The sequence below is a fragment of the Heterodontus francisci genome, chromosome 20 (genome assembly GCF_036365525.1).
Source record: "Heterodontus francisci isolate sHetFra1 chromosome 20, sHetFra1.hap1, whole genome shotgun sequence".
In the NCBI taxonomy this organism is placed as follows: domain Eukaryota; kingdom Metazoa; phylum Chordata; class Chondrichthyes; order Heterodontiformes; family Heterodontidae; genus Heterodontus; species Heterodontus francisci.
In genome coordinates, this window is record NC_090390.1 from 27,014,180 (window position 1) to 27,032,007 (window position 17,828).

At 43.6% G+C, this 17,828-nt stretch overlaps 1 protein-coding gene across 1 annotated transcript in view; it reads left to right on the forward strand.

Annotated features, from left to right (window-relative positions):
* Positions 1-17,828, forward strand: part of ipmkb (inositol polyphosphate multikinase b) — a 132,780-nt gene that overhangs the window by 28,032 nt on the left and 86,920 nt on the right. Inside the window, 1 exon segment of the mRNA XM_068052489.1 lies at positions 134-220. Coding sequence (XP_067908590.1) covers positions 134-220 — 87 coding nt within the window.

Sequence of the window (17,828 nt, forward strand, 5' to 3'; positions counted from 1 at the left end):
TACAATGGCCTGATGTTCATCTATTGGAGTTTACTTTCTAAAGAGTTTGACTTCAAAGTGAAGTTGCACATCTGTAGACAGTTGTGCTGGAAATGTAAAACCATCATTTCATATGTATTTTATGCTGTTTCTAGGTATGTTGCAGCATCCAGATGGCACAGTCTTGAAGCAGTTGCAACCTCCTCCGCGTGGGCCCAGGGAGTTGAATTTCTACAACATGGTAATTGCTGTTTTGGTAGAATGTTGTTTAAGGTGAAATTAGCCTTCAGTACCACTATAATGAACCTAACATCGAGCTGAAATCTGTGTTTGGAGATGCTGTGCTACCATGCTGCTCTCGGGGTGGTAGATATGACATACTCACGGTTTTTACATATCTCGGCTGAGCTGGGACACCCCGTAAATATTCAGTGGATGCCATGCATATTGGAGAGCAAGTCCGCCTGTGATACTATCATGAGGCTCCTTGATGCAGGCTTAGATTGGCTTTGGCCAAAATATGGGAGTAAATCATCTGTCCACTTGTTTGTGAAATGGGAAGTTTTCTTTTGGGTGGGGAGAAAGGATGGAAAAATCAAGTCCTCCATTCCCACCTCCCAGTTTGAATATTGGACAGATTGACGAATGTTGGTAACATTGGTAGGAAGATGTGGAAAAGAGGGGAAACTCATGTAAACAATTGTGATCAAATTAAATTTGTATCAAATTAAACAGTATTCTAGAGAGATTTGGGAGCAGTAATGAGCTGAAATTAATTAGTTGGGAATTGAAAGCTATTTCTAGATTTGTTGTGTTCCTCGTGCTATAACATCATGTGCATTTCTTGGCAATATTCCAGTTGTTCACAACCCACATTTGTTAAATCTCTTTGGCTGGAGATCCTGAACAGGAATGTTAGTTTCTCATGCCTATGGTTAATTCCTATCTTAAGTATTTTCATTTTTGGGCTTTGAGCAGAGAAAAATTATTGTTCCAAACAATTTCTGTTAGTACACAATATATTCATGTAGGCTTTGATTCCTAGCTCTGTTTTTGTCGTATTGTGTGGAAGGCATGTTAAAAATCTCTTTTAAAGTGAGTGTTTCTTGCTACTTTGAGATTATGTAACTGATAGAATTATGGAAGAGGACTGTTTGGTCCACTGAGTCTGTGCCAGCTCTTTTGAACAGCAATCCAGTTAGTTCCACGCCACTGCTTTTCCCCCATATTCCTACAATTCTTTTCTTCAAGTAATTTATCCAGTTCCCTTTTGAAGGCTACTATTGAATCTGTATCCACCATCCTATCAACAACTTATTTATTTAGCACCTTTAAATGCCCCAGGGTGCTTCGCAGGTGCATTGTGAAATGACACTGAACAACGTTAGGAGATTTTAGGTCAAATGACCTAAAGCTTGCTTAAAGTTTGTAATAAAAGCAAAATACTGTGGATGCTGGAAATACTCAGCAGGTCTGGCAGAGAGAGAAACAGAGTTAAAGTTTCAGGTCAGTGACCTTTCGGCAGAACTGGCTTGCTGAAAGTTTTATGTTTTAGGGAGTGCCTTAAAGATGTAGAGAGGTGTAGGGAGGGAATTCCAGAGCTGAGGGCCGAGGCAGTTGAAAGCATGGCTGTCAGTGGTAGGGTAATTAAAATCGAGGATGCTCAAGAGGCCAGAAGTAGGTGAGCGCAGATATCTTTGAGTGTTGTTGGGCTGGACGAGATTACAGAGATAGGGAGGACTGAGGTCATGGCTGAATTTAAAAACAAAGATGAGAATTTTAAAATCAAGACATTGGCATTGTCTCCTGTTCAAGCAATCAGCAAGCACAGGAGTGATAGGTGAACAGGACTTGGTGCAAGTTAGGAAAGGGGCAGCAGAGCTTTGGATGACCTCAAGTTTATAGAAGGTAGAATGTGGGAGACCGGCCCAGGAGTTTGTTGGAATAGTCAAGTGGTAACAAAGGCATGAATGAGGGTTTCAGCAGCAGAGGAGACGGGGGCGAAGTCAGGCGATGTTAGAGATGGAAATATGTAGTGCATTCCAAATCCTAACCACTATAGTCGCGTAAAAAGGCTTTTCCTCATATCTCCTCTGATTCCTTTGCCAATCACCTTATATATGTGCCCTCTCATTACTGACCATTCATCCATGGAAACATTTTCAGTTTATGTACTTAATCTAAGCCTTTCGTGATTTTAAACAATTCCATCAAATTATGGCTCTTCCTAGCCTTCGCTGCTCTAAGGAGAACAACCCCAACTTTTTTTATTCTTTCACGGATGTGGGCGTTGCTGGCAAGGCCAGCATTTGTTGCCCATTCCAAATTGCCGTTGATAACTGAATGGTTTGCTAGGGCAGTGAAGGGTCAACTACATTGCTGTGGGTCTGGAGTCACATGTAGGCCAGACAAGGTAAGGACAGCAGACTTCCTTCCCTCAAAGACATTAGTGAACCAGATGTTTTTTTTACATCAAATCGATGATAGTTTCATGGCACCATTACTGAGACTCGCTTTCAATTCCAGGTTTTTCTTTAAAGTAATTAATTGAATTTAAATTCCACTAGCTGCCATGATGGGATTTGATCCTCTGTCCCCAGGGCATTAACCTGGGCCTTTGGATTACTCATTCAGTGACATTACCATTACACCACCACCTTCCCCGCCCCTCCCTCCAGTCCATCCATGTTACTGTGATCCCTCATTCCAGGAATCATTCTTAAAAATCTCGTGTACCCTCTCTAAAGCTGTCACATCTTCCGAAAGTGTACTGCTCAAAATTGGACACATTACCTCAGCTGGGATCAAATTAATGTGCGATGTAGGTTCAGCACAACTTCCTTTCTTTTGTACTGTATGCTTTTATTTATAAAGCCCAAGATTGCATATGCTTTATTAACTGCTTTGGTAAGCTTTATTTTATTCGTTCATGGGCTGTTGAGCATCGCTGGCAAGGCCAACATTTATTGCCCATCCCTAATTGCTCGCAAGTCACAGAGCTTAACAACACAGAAACAGGCCCATCGTGTCTATGCCAGCCATCAAGCACCTATCTATTCTAATCCCACTTTCCAGCATTTGGCCCATAGCCTTGTATGCTCTGGTGTTTCAAGTGCTCATCTAAATACTACTTAAATGTTGTGAGGGTTCCTGCCTCCACCACCCCTTCAGGCAGTGTGTTCCAGATTCCAACCACCCTCTGGGTGAAAACATTTTTCCACAAATCCCCTCTCAACCTCCTGCCCCTTACCTTAAATCTATGCCCCCTGGTTATTGACCCCTCCGGTAAGGGAAAAAGTTTCTTCCTATCTATCCTATCAATGCCCCTCATAATTTTGTATACCTCAATCAGGTCCCTCCTCAGCCTTCTCTACTCTAAGAAAAACAACCCTAGCCTATCCAGTCTCTCTTCATAGCTGAAATGCTCCAGGCCAAGTAACATCCTGGTGAATCTCCTCTGCACTCTCTCCAATGCAATCACATCCTTCCCTAGTGTGGTGACCAGAACTGTACACAGTATTCCAGTTGTGGCCTAACTAGCGTTTTATACAGCTCCATCATAACCTCCCTGCTCTTATAGTCTGTGTCTCGGCTGTAGCCCTGTAAGTATATTTCCTTCAAGTGGCCATCCAATTTCCTTTTGAAGTCATGGATTGTCTCCGCTTCTAGCAGCCTTAAGGCAGAGTTCCAGATCATTACCATCTGCTATGTTTTAAAAAAAAAAGTGCTTCCTCATATTCCCCTGGGGACTTGTTGGCCCACAGCTCCAACAATTTGCTCAGGCTACTTTCCTGGTGATTGTAATTTTTTTGTTCCTCCCTCCTTTCCATTTCTTGATTTACAGCTATTTCTGGGATGTTACTTGTATCCTCTATAAAAACTGTTACTATCTGTTTTTATATTTCTAGCCAGCTTTCTCTTGTACTCTAATGTTTCCCTCCTTATTAGTCTTTTAGTTGTTCTTTGCTGCTTTTTATATTCTGTCCAAACTTCTGACCTGCTACCCATCTTTGCGTAATTATATGCTTTTTCTTTAAGTTTGATACTATTTTTAACTTTTTTAGTTAACTATGGATGGTGGGTCCTCCCCTTCGAATTTTTCTTTCTTGTTGGAATGTATCTATTTTGTGTATTCTAAAATATCCCCTTAAATATCTGCCACTGCATCTCTATTAACCTATCCCTTAACCTAATTTGCCAGTTCACTTTTTGCTAGCTCTGCTTTCATGCCCTCATAATTGCCCTTATTTAAGTTTAAAATGCTAGTCTTAGACCCACTCTTCTCTCCCTCAAACTGAATGTAAAATTCAGTCATGATCACTGCTGCCTATGGGCGCCTTCATTATGAGGTCATTAATCCTATCTTGTTGCACAATACCAAGTCTATTTTAGCCTGCTCTCTGGTTGACTGCAGATGGTGCTGTTTTAAGAAACAATCCCGAAAACATTCTGTGAACTCCTCGTCTGGGCTACCTTTGACCATCTGATATTTCCAGATAATATGTAGATTAAAATCCCCCATAATTATTGCCGTACCTTTCTGACAAGCATCCATTATTTCTTCCTTTATAGCTCGTCCTTCCGTGTGGTTACTGTTAAGGGGCCTGTACACCACTCCCACAAATAACTTGCCTTTATTATTTCTCATCTCAACCCAAACTGCTTCTACAATCTGGTTTCCTGAACTTGGGTCGTCCCTCTCTATTGTGTTAATACCATCATTAATTAACAGAGCCACCCGCTCCAGCTTTCCCTAGCTTCCTGTCCTTCCTAAGTGTCATGTACCCTTCAATATTCAGGTCCCAATCTATGTCATCCTGCAGCAATGCCTCTGTAATGGCAATCAGATCGTATTTATTTATTTCAATTTGCGCTTTCAGTTCATCTGTTTAGTTTCGAATGCTACGTGCATTCAGATACAGAGCCTTTAGTTTTGTCTCTATTATTTTTGTAACCTTTAGCCTTGTCTGCTAATTTACTCTTAGATTTGTGCTCACTGTCCCTTCCTGTCACAATCTGTTTATCTTTTCCCATATTAATACCTTTCTCTCTTGCCTTATTTTATTTTATTTAGAGATACAGCACTGAAACAGGCCCTTCGGCCCACCAAGTCTGTGCCGACCAACAACCACCCATTTATACTAACACTACAGTAATCCCATATTCCCTATCACCTCCCTACACGAGAGGCAATTTACAACGGCCAATTTACCTATCACCTGCAAGTCTTTTGGATGTGGGAGGAAACCGGAGCACCCGGCGAAAACCCACGCAGACACAGGGAGAACTTGCAAACTCCGCACAGGCAGTACCCAGAATCGAACCCTGGAGTTGTGAGGCTGCGATGCTAACCACTGCGCCACTGTGCCGCCCACTCTTTGATTTACTACATCTTCCCAAATTTGATCCCTTGCCACCACTATTTCGTTTAAAACCCTCTATACTTTCCGAGTTATGCAGCTCGCTAGAACACTGGTCCCAGCACGGTTCAGGTGTAGACCGTCTCAATGGTATAGCCCCCCACTTTACCCAGTACTGGTGCCAGTGCCCCACTGTAAATTCCTCTCCAGCCCAGAGCTGATGCCCCAAACCCTGGCACCAGGCAGGCAACATAGCCTTCTGGACTTGCGCTCTTTGCTGCAGAGAACAGTGTCAGTCCCCCTCACTATACTGTCCCCCACTACCACTACTTTCTTTCAGTAATTGCTAAATGTAAATAAAACAAAAACTAGACTTGAGAGATTAACCCTTAAAATCCAAATCCTTACCAAACTCCCTCTTTCACAGTGTGCCCTCCAGCAGTACTCAGTGCAGACATCATGTACATTTCTATTAAATCTCTCCTCAATCTCCTTTGTTCTAAGGTGAACAACCCCAGTTTTACCAACCTAACCTTGTAACTAAAATCTCCCAACCCTGGAATCATTCTGGTAAATTTCCTCTGCACCGTCTCAAGGACACTCACAACCTTCCTGAAATGTGGTGACCGGAACTGGATGCAGTGTTCCAGTTGGGGCCTAATCAGTGCTTTATAAAAGTTCAGCATAACTTCCCTGCTTTTGTACTCAATCCTTGTGTTTATGAAGCCCAGCCTGTAACGGCAACCTGCTCATAAACACTTTTGCAAAGTACTCATTTAGTACCTCAGCCGCGCCTCCTACCTCTGTCGATAGATCTCCATTTTGGTTCTGAATTGGCCCCACTACTCCTCTGACAACCTTTTTACTGTTCTTATGCCTATATAAGAGCTTTGGATTCCCTTTTATGTTAGCTGCCAATCTATTCTTGTCCTGTCTCTTTGTCCCTCATTTCATTTTTCACTTTTTCTGTTGGATATTCAGCCTGATTCTCCCTTGTATTGTCATGGAGACATTTGTAATACGCACCCCCTCCCCTACCCAACCCATCCCCCCCCTGTCTGGTTCATCCTACTCTCTATCTCCATTATGCTGGGAGCTCTGGCTTTGGTGACCTTCCTTTTCCCTCTTGTGGAAAAGTTCCTAGGCTGTACCTGAACCATCTCCAATGCATCATTATATTTCTACCTGCCAGTCTTTGGTTCCAGACCATTTCCCTCCTTAATTTGATGAAACTAGATCTCGTCCAACTAAGTATTTTTATTCTAGATTGTTCCTTGTTATCTTCACAACTAATGCTATGATTGCTGTTCCTGAGATGCTCCCCAACTGATGACATTCTCCACTTGATCCAGCAATACCTCCTTCGTCATTGGGCAGGAAACATAATGCTGAAGAAAATTCTCTTGAACACATTTCAGAAATTCCTCCCCTTCTCTGTCCTTAATCGAGTTACTGGCCCATTCTATATTAGGGTTGTTAAAATAACCCATTATCATTACTCTATAGTTCTTGCACCTCTCAGTAATTTCTTTGCAAATCTGTTCCTTTATTGCTTTCCAACTGTTTGGTGGCCTATAAAATACAGCAGTTAGCATAATAGCTCCTTTATTGTTTCTCTCGAGGACATTCTCTCATTCTAGCACTGTAATGTTTACCTTACTCAAAACTGCCAGCCCCTTTTTTTTCCATTACCTACCTTCCCTGAATACCAAGTACCCAGGAATATTAAGCATCCAATCCTTAAGTTTTTTGAAGTAGATGTCACTTATTGCCACAACATGTCTCATGTTTGGGTCTGAAGTTCTGTTAATGGATGATAAATATCTGGTAGTTCAAGATAATAGTGAACAGGTGTTGGGTGTTAATTAGTTAATTGTATTCAAGTGTGTATGTATAAATAAGCCAGCCAGCCAGCACTGGCTGGGGGTGTTGTTTGGAGAGCAGAAGTAAGTTTTGTGGCAATCAATAAACAGTCTCCACCAAAGCATCCTAGTCTCGGTGTCATCTTCTTAAACAGGCTTGGAGATTTCTCTAACATCATATTCCCACATGGCTATTTGTACCCGTAGCTCTCAAACTTTATTAATCACGCTTCATTAATTTGCACACATGCACTCCAAGCCTAATTTATACCTCTTTGTATTTTTTATGATCCCACCTAATTCTGTAATATTTCTAACAGTCACTTCCAGTCCTCTGTGCACATTGTTTCTACTTTTTAATACTTCATCTTGGTGCCCAACCCCCTGTTGAATTAGTTTAAACCCTCCTCCACAGCACTAATTAACCTGCCCGAAAGGATATTGGCGCCAGCTCTGTTCAGGTGACACCTGTCCATCTTGAACAGGTCCCTCCAGCCAACTTATCCCAATGTTCTGGAATCTGAAGCCCTCTGTCCTGTGCCATGTCTCTAGCTGCTCATTAGCCTGCCATATCCTCCTGTTTCTACTCTCACTTGCTTGCTCTATTAGTGTCAAAAACCCTTAAGAGTTACAATCCAGAACCTCATTAATTTGGGATGTTTCATTTAAATGTGTTTCATGAGCAGTTCCATAAAGACTAATTCGTCTGACTGCATCAGTGGTTTGGGCAAAGGGAAAGTGAACATTTCAACAAGAATTGCACTCATGTCTGACAGCAGACGGGTACTTGTATGTGTGAAAGACTAGACTTCCAGTTCTGATAACACGGAGGTTCTATTGGTACACAATGTTATATGATCCTGTCATTAGACATTGGGCAGTCTGCTCACACTCCTGAATGTAACACACTCATTGCTTTCAGGAGCAACCAGCACTTCTGTAGCTGAGAGAAGACCAGAAACGGACTCAAATCCTGTTAAGAGGGCAACTGATTTGTGAGTGAAATGCTGGGATAATTCCAAGTCCATGTTCTCCAGTAAGCCAAAGAAAGAAAAAATGCCCTCGCATCCCACAAATGGGCATTGAAGATTAGGAGCAAGAAAAACAAAACTGAAAATTATATTAATGCCAGTTGGCTGCGCTCTGCAGCCTGTGTAACAGTCACTGTTTGTCTCTATTAATCAAGTCAGTCTTTTGCACAAGGTGTGCAGTTTGTGACTGAGAAGCTCATATCTAGGATTTATCCTGTTTTCGCTGATCTGGCTTAAAAAAAAAAGCATGGTGGCAAAACAAAATCAGCAGTGGCCCATGTCTGCTGTTTCTGACTACCTGTCTGTTGTACCTGACTACCTGTAAATAACTTCAAACAGTTTTGGTTATTTGTGGTTCCTTGTGGTGTAGTTCAAATAAGTAGCTTTAAATTCAGTTCAAAAATTGCATGTGCACAATTCAGCTTTTCAGCTTAAACACACCTAGAGAAGCCAAACGTTAGATAAGGTCACAGTGAAACTTAGAAAAGTCACCCAGTCTGGCATCTTGGGTTGCTGAGGGATGAGATAGTCGAGGCGTTGGCCTGTATCTTCCAATCCTCCTCAGGCATGGGTGCAGTGCCAGAGGACTGGAGGATTAGAAAAGTTACACCCCTGTTCAAAAATAGGGAGAGGGATGAACCAGACAACTACAGGCCAGTTAACCTAAAGTCGGTGGTGGTGAAACTTTTCGGGACATTAATCTGGGACAAAATTAATTGTCGCTGAGAAATGTATGGGTTAATGAATGATTGCCAACATGGGTTTATTAAAGACAAATCATGTTTAATTAACTTTATTGAGTCCTTTGAAGTAGCAGAGGGACTAGATTAGATTAGATTAGAGATACAGCACTGAAACAGGCCCTTCGGCCCACCGAGTCTGTGCCGAACATCAACCACCCATTTATACTAATCCTGCACTAATCCCATATTCCTACCAAACATCCCCACCTGTCCCTACATTCCCTACCACCTACCTATACTAGTGACAATTTATAATGGCCAATTTACCTATCAACCTGCAAGTCTTTTGGCTTGTGGGAGGAAACCGGAGCACCCGGAGAAAACCCACGCAGACACAGGGAGAACTTGCAAACTCCACACAGGCAGTACCCGGAATCGAACCCGGGTCCCTGGAGCTGTGAGGTTGCGGTGCTAACCACTGCGCCACTGTGCCGCCCTATGAGGGAAGTACTGTTGATATTATGTATGTGCACTTTCAAAAGATGTTAGATGAAGCGCCACACAATAGACTTGTCAGCAAAATTGAAGCCCATGGAATTAAAGGGGCAGTGGCAGTGTTGATACAAAATTGACCAAGGGCGCTAAATCAGAGACTAGTGGTGAGTTGCTGCTTTCAGACTGGAGGGAAGTATACAGGCGTGTCCTCCAGGGTTAGTGTTAGGACCACTGCTTTTTTTGATTATTATTAATGACCTGGATTTGGGTATTCAGGGCATAATTTCCAAGTTTACAGGTGACATGAAACTTGGAAATGTAGTAAACAGTGAGGAAGATCGTAACAGACATCAGGAGGACCTCAATAGACTGGTGAAATGGGCAGGCACATGGCAGATGAAATTTAGCGCAGCAAAGTTTCAAGTGATGCATTTTGGTAGGAAGAATGAGGGGAGGCGATATAAACTAAACAGTGCAATGTTAAAGTGGACCTGGAGCAGAATCCAGGAGTGTATGTACACAAATCTTGGAAGGTGGCAGGACAAGTTGAAAAGACTTAAAAAAGTCTACGGGGTTCTTGGCTTTATAAACAGAGACATAGAGTAATTAAACAAGGACATTATGTGTATCCTTTTTTAAAATGCTGGCTAGGTCTTCGTTGAAGTTTTATGGCCAATTCTGAGAACCATTCTTCAGAAAGGTTGTCAAGGATACAGAGGGGATTTACTGGAATGGTACCAGGGATGAGGGACTTGAGTTATGTGGAGAGACAAGAGAAGCTGTGATTGTTCCCTTTAGTCCTAATGTATACTGGGATAGTAAGAGTGTAAAGGGCAGAGAGGGTGAAGAGTTTCTAAAGTTTAAGGAGAATTTTCTAGAGCAGTATGTTTCCAGTCCACTGAGGAAGGAAGCATTGCTGGATCTGGTTGTGGGGGATGAGGTGGGATAAGTGAAGATATGAGCGTAAACTTGCAGAGAACATAAAAATTGACTCTAAAAGCTTCTAGAAATATGTGAAGAGAAAAAGATTAGTGAAGACAAATTGTAGGTCCCTTACAGTCAGAAACGGGAAATTATAATGGAGAACAAAGAAATGGCAGAACAATTAAACATATACTTGGGTTCTGTCTTCACAAAGGAGGACACAAATAACCTCCCAGAAATGTTAGGGAACCAAGGGTCTAATGAGAGGGAGGAACTGAAGGAAATCAGTGTCAGTTTAAAAAAAACAGTGCTGGGGAAATTAATGGGGTTAAAGGCTGACAAATCCCCAGGGCCTGATGATCTACATCCCAGAGTACTAAAGGAAGTGGCCCTGGAAATCGTGGATGCATTGGTGGTCATCTTCCAAAATTCTATAGATTCTGGACCAGTTCCTACAGATTGGAGATTGGCAAATGTAACCCCACTATTTAAAAAAGGAGGGAGAGAAAAAACAAGGAATTACAGACCAGTTAGCCTTACATCAGTAGTGGGGAAAATGCTAGAGTCTATTATAAAGGATGTGATAGCAGAACACCTGGAAAATATAAACGGGATCGGACAAAGTCAGCATGGGTTTACGAAAGGGAAATCACGCTTAATAAATCTACTGGTGTTTTTTGAGCCTGTAACTAGTAGAATAGATAAGGTAGAACCAGTGGATGTGGTGTATTTGGATTTTCAGAAGGCTTTTGATAAGGTCCCACATAACACGTTAGTGTGCAAAATTAAAGCACATGGGATTGGGGGTAATATACTGGCATGGATTGAGAATCAGTAGACAGAGAGTAGGAATAAACGGGTCTTTTTCTGGGTGGCAGGCGGTGACTAGTGGGGTACCTCAGGGATCAGTGCTTGGGCCCCAGCTATTCATAATATATATTAATGACTTTGGTGAGGGTACTAAATGTAGCATTTCCAAGTTTGCAGACGATACAAAACTGGGGGGAATGTGAGCTGTGAGGAGGATGCAAAGAGGCTCCAATGTGATTTGGACAAGTTGGGTGAGTGGGCAAATGCATGGCAGATGGAATAATGTGAGGTTATCCACTTTGGTTGTAAAAACATAAAGGCAGATTATTATCTGAATGATGATGGATTGGGAAAGGGGGAGGTGCAACGAGACCTGGGTGTCCTTGTACACCAGTCGTTGAAAGCAAGCATTCAGGTGCAGTTAGGAAGGCAAATAGCAGTTCAGAGGAGGTTCACTAGATTGATTCCAGAGATGAGGGGTTTGTCTTATGAAGAGAGATTGAGCAGTTTAGGCCTTTACTCTCTAGAGTTTAGAAGAATGAGAGGAGAGCTAATTGAGGTATATAAGATGATTGAGAGGATTGACAAAGTAGACGTAGAGAGGATGTTTCCTCTGGTGGGGCAATCTAGAACAAGAGGTCATCGTTTTAGGATAAGGGGTGGCAGATTTAAAACAGAGATGAGGAGTAATTACTTCTCTCAAAGGGTCGTGAGTCTGTGGAATTCACTACTGCAGAGTGCGGTGGATACCGGGACATTGAGTAAATTTAAGGAGAGATAGACAGATTTTTAATTAGTGAAGGGTTATGGAGAACGGGCAGGAAAGTGGAATTGAGGCTGAGATGAGATCAGCCATGATCGTATTGAGTGGCGCAGCAGGCTCAAGGGGCTGAATTGCCTACTCCTGCTCCTAGTTCTTATGTTCATTGCAAGAAGATTTGAATACAGGAGCAAGGATGTCTTACTGCAGTTACACAGGGCCTTGGTGAGACCAAAGCTGGAGTATTGTGTACAGTTTTGGCCTCCTTATCTGAGGAAGGATGTTCTTGCCATGGAGGGAGTGCAAAGACGATTTACTAGGCTGATTCCTGGGATGGCAGGATTGACGTATGAGGAGAGATTGGGTTGACTAGGCCTATGTTCACTAGAGTTTAGAAGAATGAGAGGGGATCTCATAGAAACCTAGAAAATTCTAACAGGACTAGATAGGCTAGATGCAAGGAGGATGTTCCTGATGGTTGGCGAGTCCAGAACCAGGGGTCACAGTCTCAGGATACGGGGTATGCCATTTAGAACCGAGATGAGGAAATTTTCTTCACTCAGAGGGTGTTGAACCTGTGGAATTCTCTACCACAAGGAAGTGGAGGCCAAGTAATTAAATATATTCAAGAAGGAGATAAATATATTAATGCGAAAGGGATCAAGGGATATTGGGAGAAAGCGGGAACAGAGTGCTCAATTAGACGATCAGCCATGATCTTTTTTGAATGGCGGAGCACGCCCAAAGGGCCGAATGGCTTACTCCTCCTATTTTCTATGTTTCTAAGCGGATCAAGTCTCAGGAGAGGAATGTTTAGGGCACAGTGATCATACGGTCGTAAGGTTTAAGATAGCTATGGAGGGCAAGGAACAATCCAGAGTAAAAATAATTAATTGGGGGAAGGGGGTGAGAATGGATTTGGCCCAGGTAAATTGAAATTAAAGATTGGCAGGCAAAAGTAATTAAACAATGGTCTGTCTTTGAAAAGGAGATGGTTCAGGTGCAGTTGAAGTACATTCCCACGAAGGGGACAGATAGTACAAACAGATCCTGAGCTCCCTGGATGACGAAAGAGATGGAGAGTGATATGAAGGAGAAAAAGGGTGCGTATGACTGATGTCATGATAATGCAAGTGAGAAGCAGGTTGAATATAGAAAGCTCGGGGCGGGGAGTGAAAAAATTAACAAGAGAAGCGAAAAGAGACTGGCAGCTAACCTAAACAGGAATCCAAAAGTCTTGTATAGGCATTTAAATAATAAAAAAAAAAGTAGCAAAAGGAGGGATAGGGCCGATAAGGGGCCAAAAAGGGGAAATACACGTTAAAGGAAAATAGTGTTTCACTTACTTGATTGAGTTTTTGGTGAGGTAACAGATGGTTAATGAGGGAGTACAGTAGATGTGGTTTATGTGGACTTCCAAAAGGAGTTTGATAAAGTGCTACATAACAGGCTTATCTGAAAAGTTGAAGCCCATTGAATAAGTGGACAGTGGCAGGATGGATATGAAGTTGGCTGTGTGACAGGGTACAGAGAGTAGTGGTGGACGGTTGTTATTTGGACTGGAGGAAGGTATACTGTGGGGTTCTCCAGGGGTCAGTTTTAGGACCACTGCTTTTTTGATCTAAATTAATGACCCAGACTTGGGGGTGCAGGGCACAATTTCAAAAAATTTGTAGATGACACAAAACTTCAAAGTATTGTGAACTGTGAGGAGGATAGTAATAGATTTCAAGAAGACATAGACGGGGTGGTGGAATGGGTGAACACGTGGCTGATAAAATTTAATGCAGAGAAGTGTGAAGTGAACCTCACAACTTTCTCTCTCATCCCTGTCTCCCCTCATGCCCTCTCTGAGCTGCTCTTGTCCATGAGACCCACCTCCTGTTTCCTTGATCCCATTCCCACTAAATTGCTGATCACCCAACTTTCCCTACTGACCCCCATGTTAGCCAATATTGTAAATGGTTCTCTCTCTCCAGTTAAATCCCTCTCCTTTTTAAATCTGCCATCATCAGCCCTGTCTTCAAAAAAAAAAACAACCCTTGACCCCACTGTTCTTGCAAACTGCACCCTCCTCTCCAATGCTTGAACGTGCCTCCTCCCAAATCCGTTCCTGTCTTTCCGGGAACTCCATGGTTGAATCCCTCCAATCAGGTTTCCACCCCTGCCACAGTACCGGAACAGCTCTTATCAAAGTCACAAATGACATCCTATGTGTCTATAACAAAAGTAAACGTTCCCTCCTCATTCTTCTTGACCTGTTGTCAATCTTTGACATGGTTGACCACACCATCCTCCTCTAATGCCTCGCTACTGTCATCCAATTGGGGGGGACTGCTCTCACCTGGTTCCATACTTATTTATCTAATCGTAGCCAGACAATCACTTGAAATGCTTGTCTTCCTGCTCCCATGCTGTTAACTCTGGTGTTCCCCAAAGGATCGATCCTTAGCCTCTTCTTATTTTTTGTCTACATGCTGCTCTGTAAGAGGTTCTGTTCCCATTCCCCCTTATGATGGTCCTGGACTTCAGGAATTACAAGAACAAAATGCACACGACAGAGTTTGACTCGACCATAAATTTGTTGTTTATTGAACCCACTAATACAGATACCTCTATGGTTAGTTGAAAAGAAATAAACAAACAGTCCCCAGTACAAATCCTTCTGTGATTACCTAAAATTGACACCTCCAATTCCCAGTTGAACTTTTCTGCGATTCGACCGCTGTTCCCAGTTATCCAAAATGAAGTCACTATGACTTAGTTTAAAAACATACAAAATACAGGCAAAAACACTATGCTTTTGTCCTAAAACCTTACAAAACCTTCAGACCAACATCACTATGATTTGGCTGAAAACACTTACAGTCTCCAACACGGCTGGTCGTAGGTTCTGAGTCAAGGTGACAATGCTGACCCTTCTTTCGACCGCAGCCCCCCACAGTACAAACCTCTTCAAGATTTGACTGATCACTTACAATCCCACACGGCTGGTCATTATCGATGTTGATTGTAGGCCTGGATCTGGAGATGACCGGTCCCCGTCCTCCGTCAGCTGATTGCAGCACAGTCCAATATGCTCTCTTTTTATAATGATTCAACTCAAACATATTTCCTGTTGTTCATGCTGTTCATATGTCTGATAGTTAACACCTCGTAGTTTATTCTACTCATAGACCAGATAAATATGATCAGCTCATACTGGTTGAACCAATACAGTCATTCCATGGAAAAATAGCCCAGATGGATATGATCAGCCCTCCTAGTATTTTGAGGCAATACAGTAAACAAAGTGACTCCTGACAACGCAGCAGCCTGCCAACATCATCAGAGTGCTCCAAGCTGCACACGTGCAAACGATTTCCTGTTCTCAGTGAGATGCTGTGCATACGCAGCCTACGTCTTTCCAGGGCTAATTGCACAGGAAAATGTCATCGTGTAACACCAACGTCATCGAGCGGCTGAATGCGGCACTTTGAGGCTGGAGCTCGATCCCCACCACTTGCTCCCCCTGCCTGCTTCCCCCCACTCGGCTATTCTCTGGCCGCTCTCCCCCCTTGCCACTCGCTCCAAGCTTCAACACTTTCTCCCTCTCCTCCCTCCTCCCCACCGGCCGCCTCCCCGGCCCAACCCCCCCCCCCCCCATTCACCTCCCCTCACCCCCCCATTCACCTCCCCTCACCCACTCGCTCCAGACCTTGCCACTGCTCCCCCTCACTTCCCTCAGCCGTTCCCTGTTCCTCGCTTCTCCTACCCCCACCCCCTCCAGACAGTAGCTCTCGGCTGCCCACTTCCCTCCTGTCGGCCACTCGCTCCCACGTCGCCCCATCACCCCTCATAGCCTGCCTTGCTTTTTCGGGAGGCGTGTGGAGAACGATTGCAAAATCAGCTGAAGGAAGAGCAAGGGTTGGAGGTGGGGAGGTTGCGGGGGGAGCAGTGGCGAGGTCTGGAGTGAGCGGCTGGGGCGGGGGGTGATGTGGGTGGTGGGTAAATGGTGAGGCTGTAGCGAGTGCTTAAGGGAAGGCAGCGGTGAGAAGACGGGTGCATGAGGGACTGATAGAGAGAAGCGCAATGGCAGGAGGGAGCGGGGGACTGTTGAGAGAGGGATGGAGGCGGCGATGGCAGCCATTGATGGGATTTTCGGGTTGAAGCTGTTTTTCTATGATAAATTGAGCAGCGCCATCTTTAATCCTGGAGGTTGCCTGAACGTCGCAGACAGTGACAGAGGCTGCATTTGTGCATGTGCTAGTACTGCGCCACCTAGTTGCGGTTGTCAGCAAATCGCCTACAGTAAAAGCACCTGCCTCCAAGGTTGATGAAGGTGTGAATGTCCCATCTCTCTCCTCGAGAGGAACCAATCATGGTTACAATGACCAGATTCTAGTACCATTGTCTGTGATGCTTGCCTTAGTTGTATTATAATTCCTTAATTGTATTATCTCGATGTCCCGTTTCTTGTACTATTGTGTAGGGTAATCAGTCTCTTGACATTAGCCAATGGCAGGTAATAGCTTTTCCCTGGTACTATTGTTCCATGATAGCAATCAGTCAATGTCTGAATCTTTTGATGAGCCTCTGGCTTTTACTGAATGTCCGAATTAACCCCTTGCTGCCCAGCCCTGTGCTGTTGGCTGCAGCTTGGCTTTTGTATTTTATAGGTCAAAACATGTCCGTGGGCCTAGATTTTTATATTCCATAAATTTCCCAGTTGGAGGGGATTCCGATCCTACAGCTTCTCAGTGATGACATCCAAAAGCACAACGTTAGTTTGCATATGTATGCTGATGATACTCAGCTCTCCCTCACCACCACTTCTCTCAACTCCTCCATTATTGCTAAATTATCCGACTGCTTTTCTGATATCCAGTGCTGGATGAGCAGAAATTTCCTCCAATTAAATATTGGAAAAACTGAAGCCATTGTTTTCGGTCCATGCTCCAAACTCTGTTCCCTAGCTACTGACTCCATCCCTCTTCCTGGCAACAGTCTGGGATTAAACCAGTCTGTTCGCAACCATGGTGTCGCATTTGGACCCCAAGATGAGCTCCTGCCCTCATTGGTGCCATCATTAAGACTGCCTGTTTCCACCTCAACATTGCCTGACTTCATCCATGTCTCAGCTCATCTGCTGCTGTAGCCCTCATTCATGCCTTCGTTACCTCTAGACTTGACTACTCCAATGCACTTCTGGCTGGTCTCCCATATTCTACTCTTGTAAACTTGAGGACATCCAAAACTCCGCTGCCTGTGTCTTAACACATACCAAGTCCCATTCCCCTATCACCTCAGTGTTTGCTGACCTGCATTGGCTCCCAGTCAAGCAGCATCTTGATTTTAAAATTCTAATCCTCATTCTCAAATCCTTTCATGGCCTCACCTCTCCCTATCTCTAATCTTCTCCAGCCCCGCAACCCTCCCAAGATATCCGAGTTCTTCTAATCCGGCCTCTTTTTCCATCTCTGATTTTAATCGCTCCACCATCGGTGGCTGTGCCTTCAGCTGCCTGGGCCCCAACCTCTGGAATTCCCTCCCTACATCTGTCTACCTCACTTTAATCCCTTAAGACACTCCTTAAAACCTACATCTTTGTCCAAGCTTTTGGTCATCTGTCCACTATCTTATCTGGTGTCTCGGTCTCAACTTCATTTTATAATGCTCCTGTGAAGCACCGTGGGAAGCTTTATTGCATTAAAGGTGCTATATAAATAGAAGTTGTTGGTGACAGATTCAATAGTGGCTTTCAAAAGGGAATTGGATAATTATCTGAAGAGAAAAAAATCCGCAGAGCTATGAGGAAATGGCAGGGGTGTGGGACTAGATGAGATCTTACAGAGCCACAATGGGCCAGATGGCTGTCTTTGTGTTGTAACTATTCTATGATTTGAGTTATTATCTGGAATACACTGCCTGAAAGGGTGGTGGAA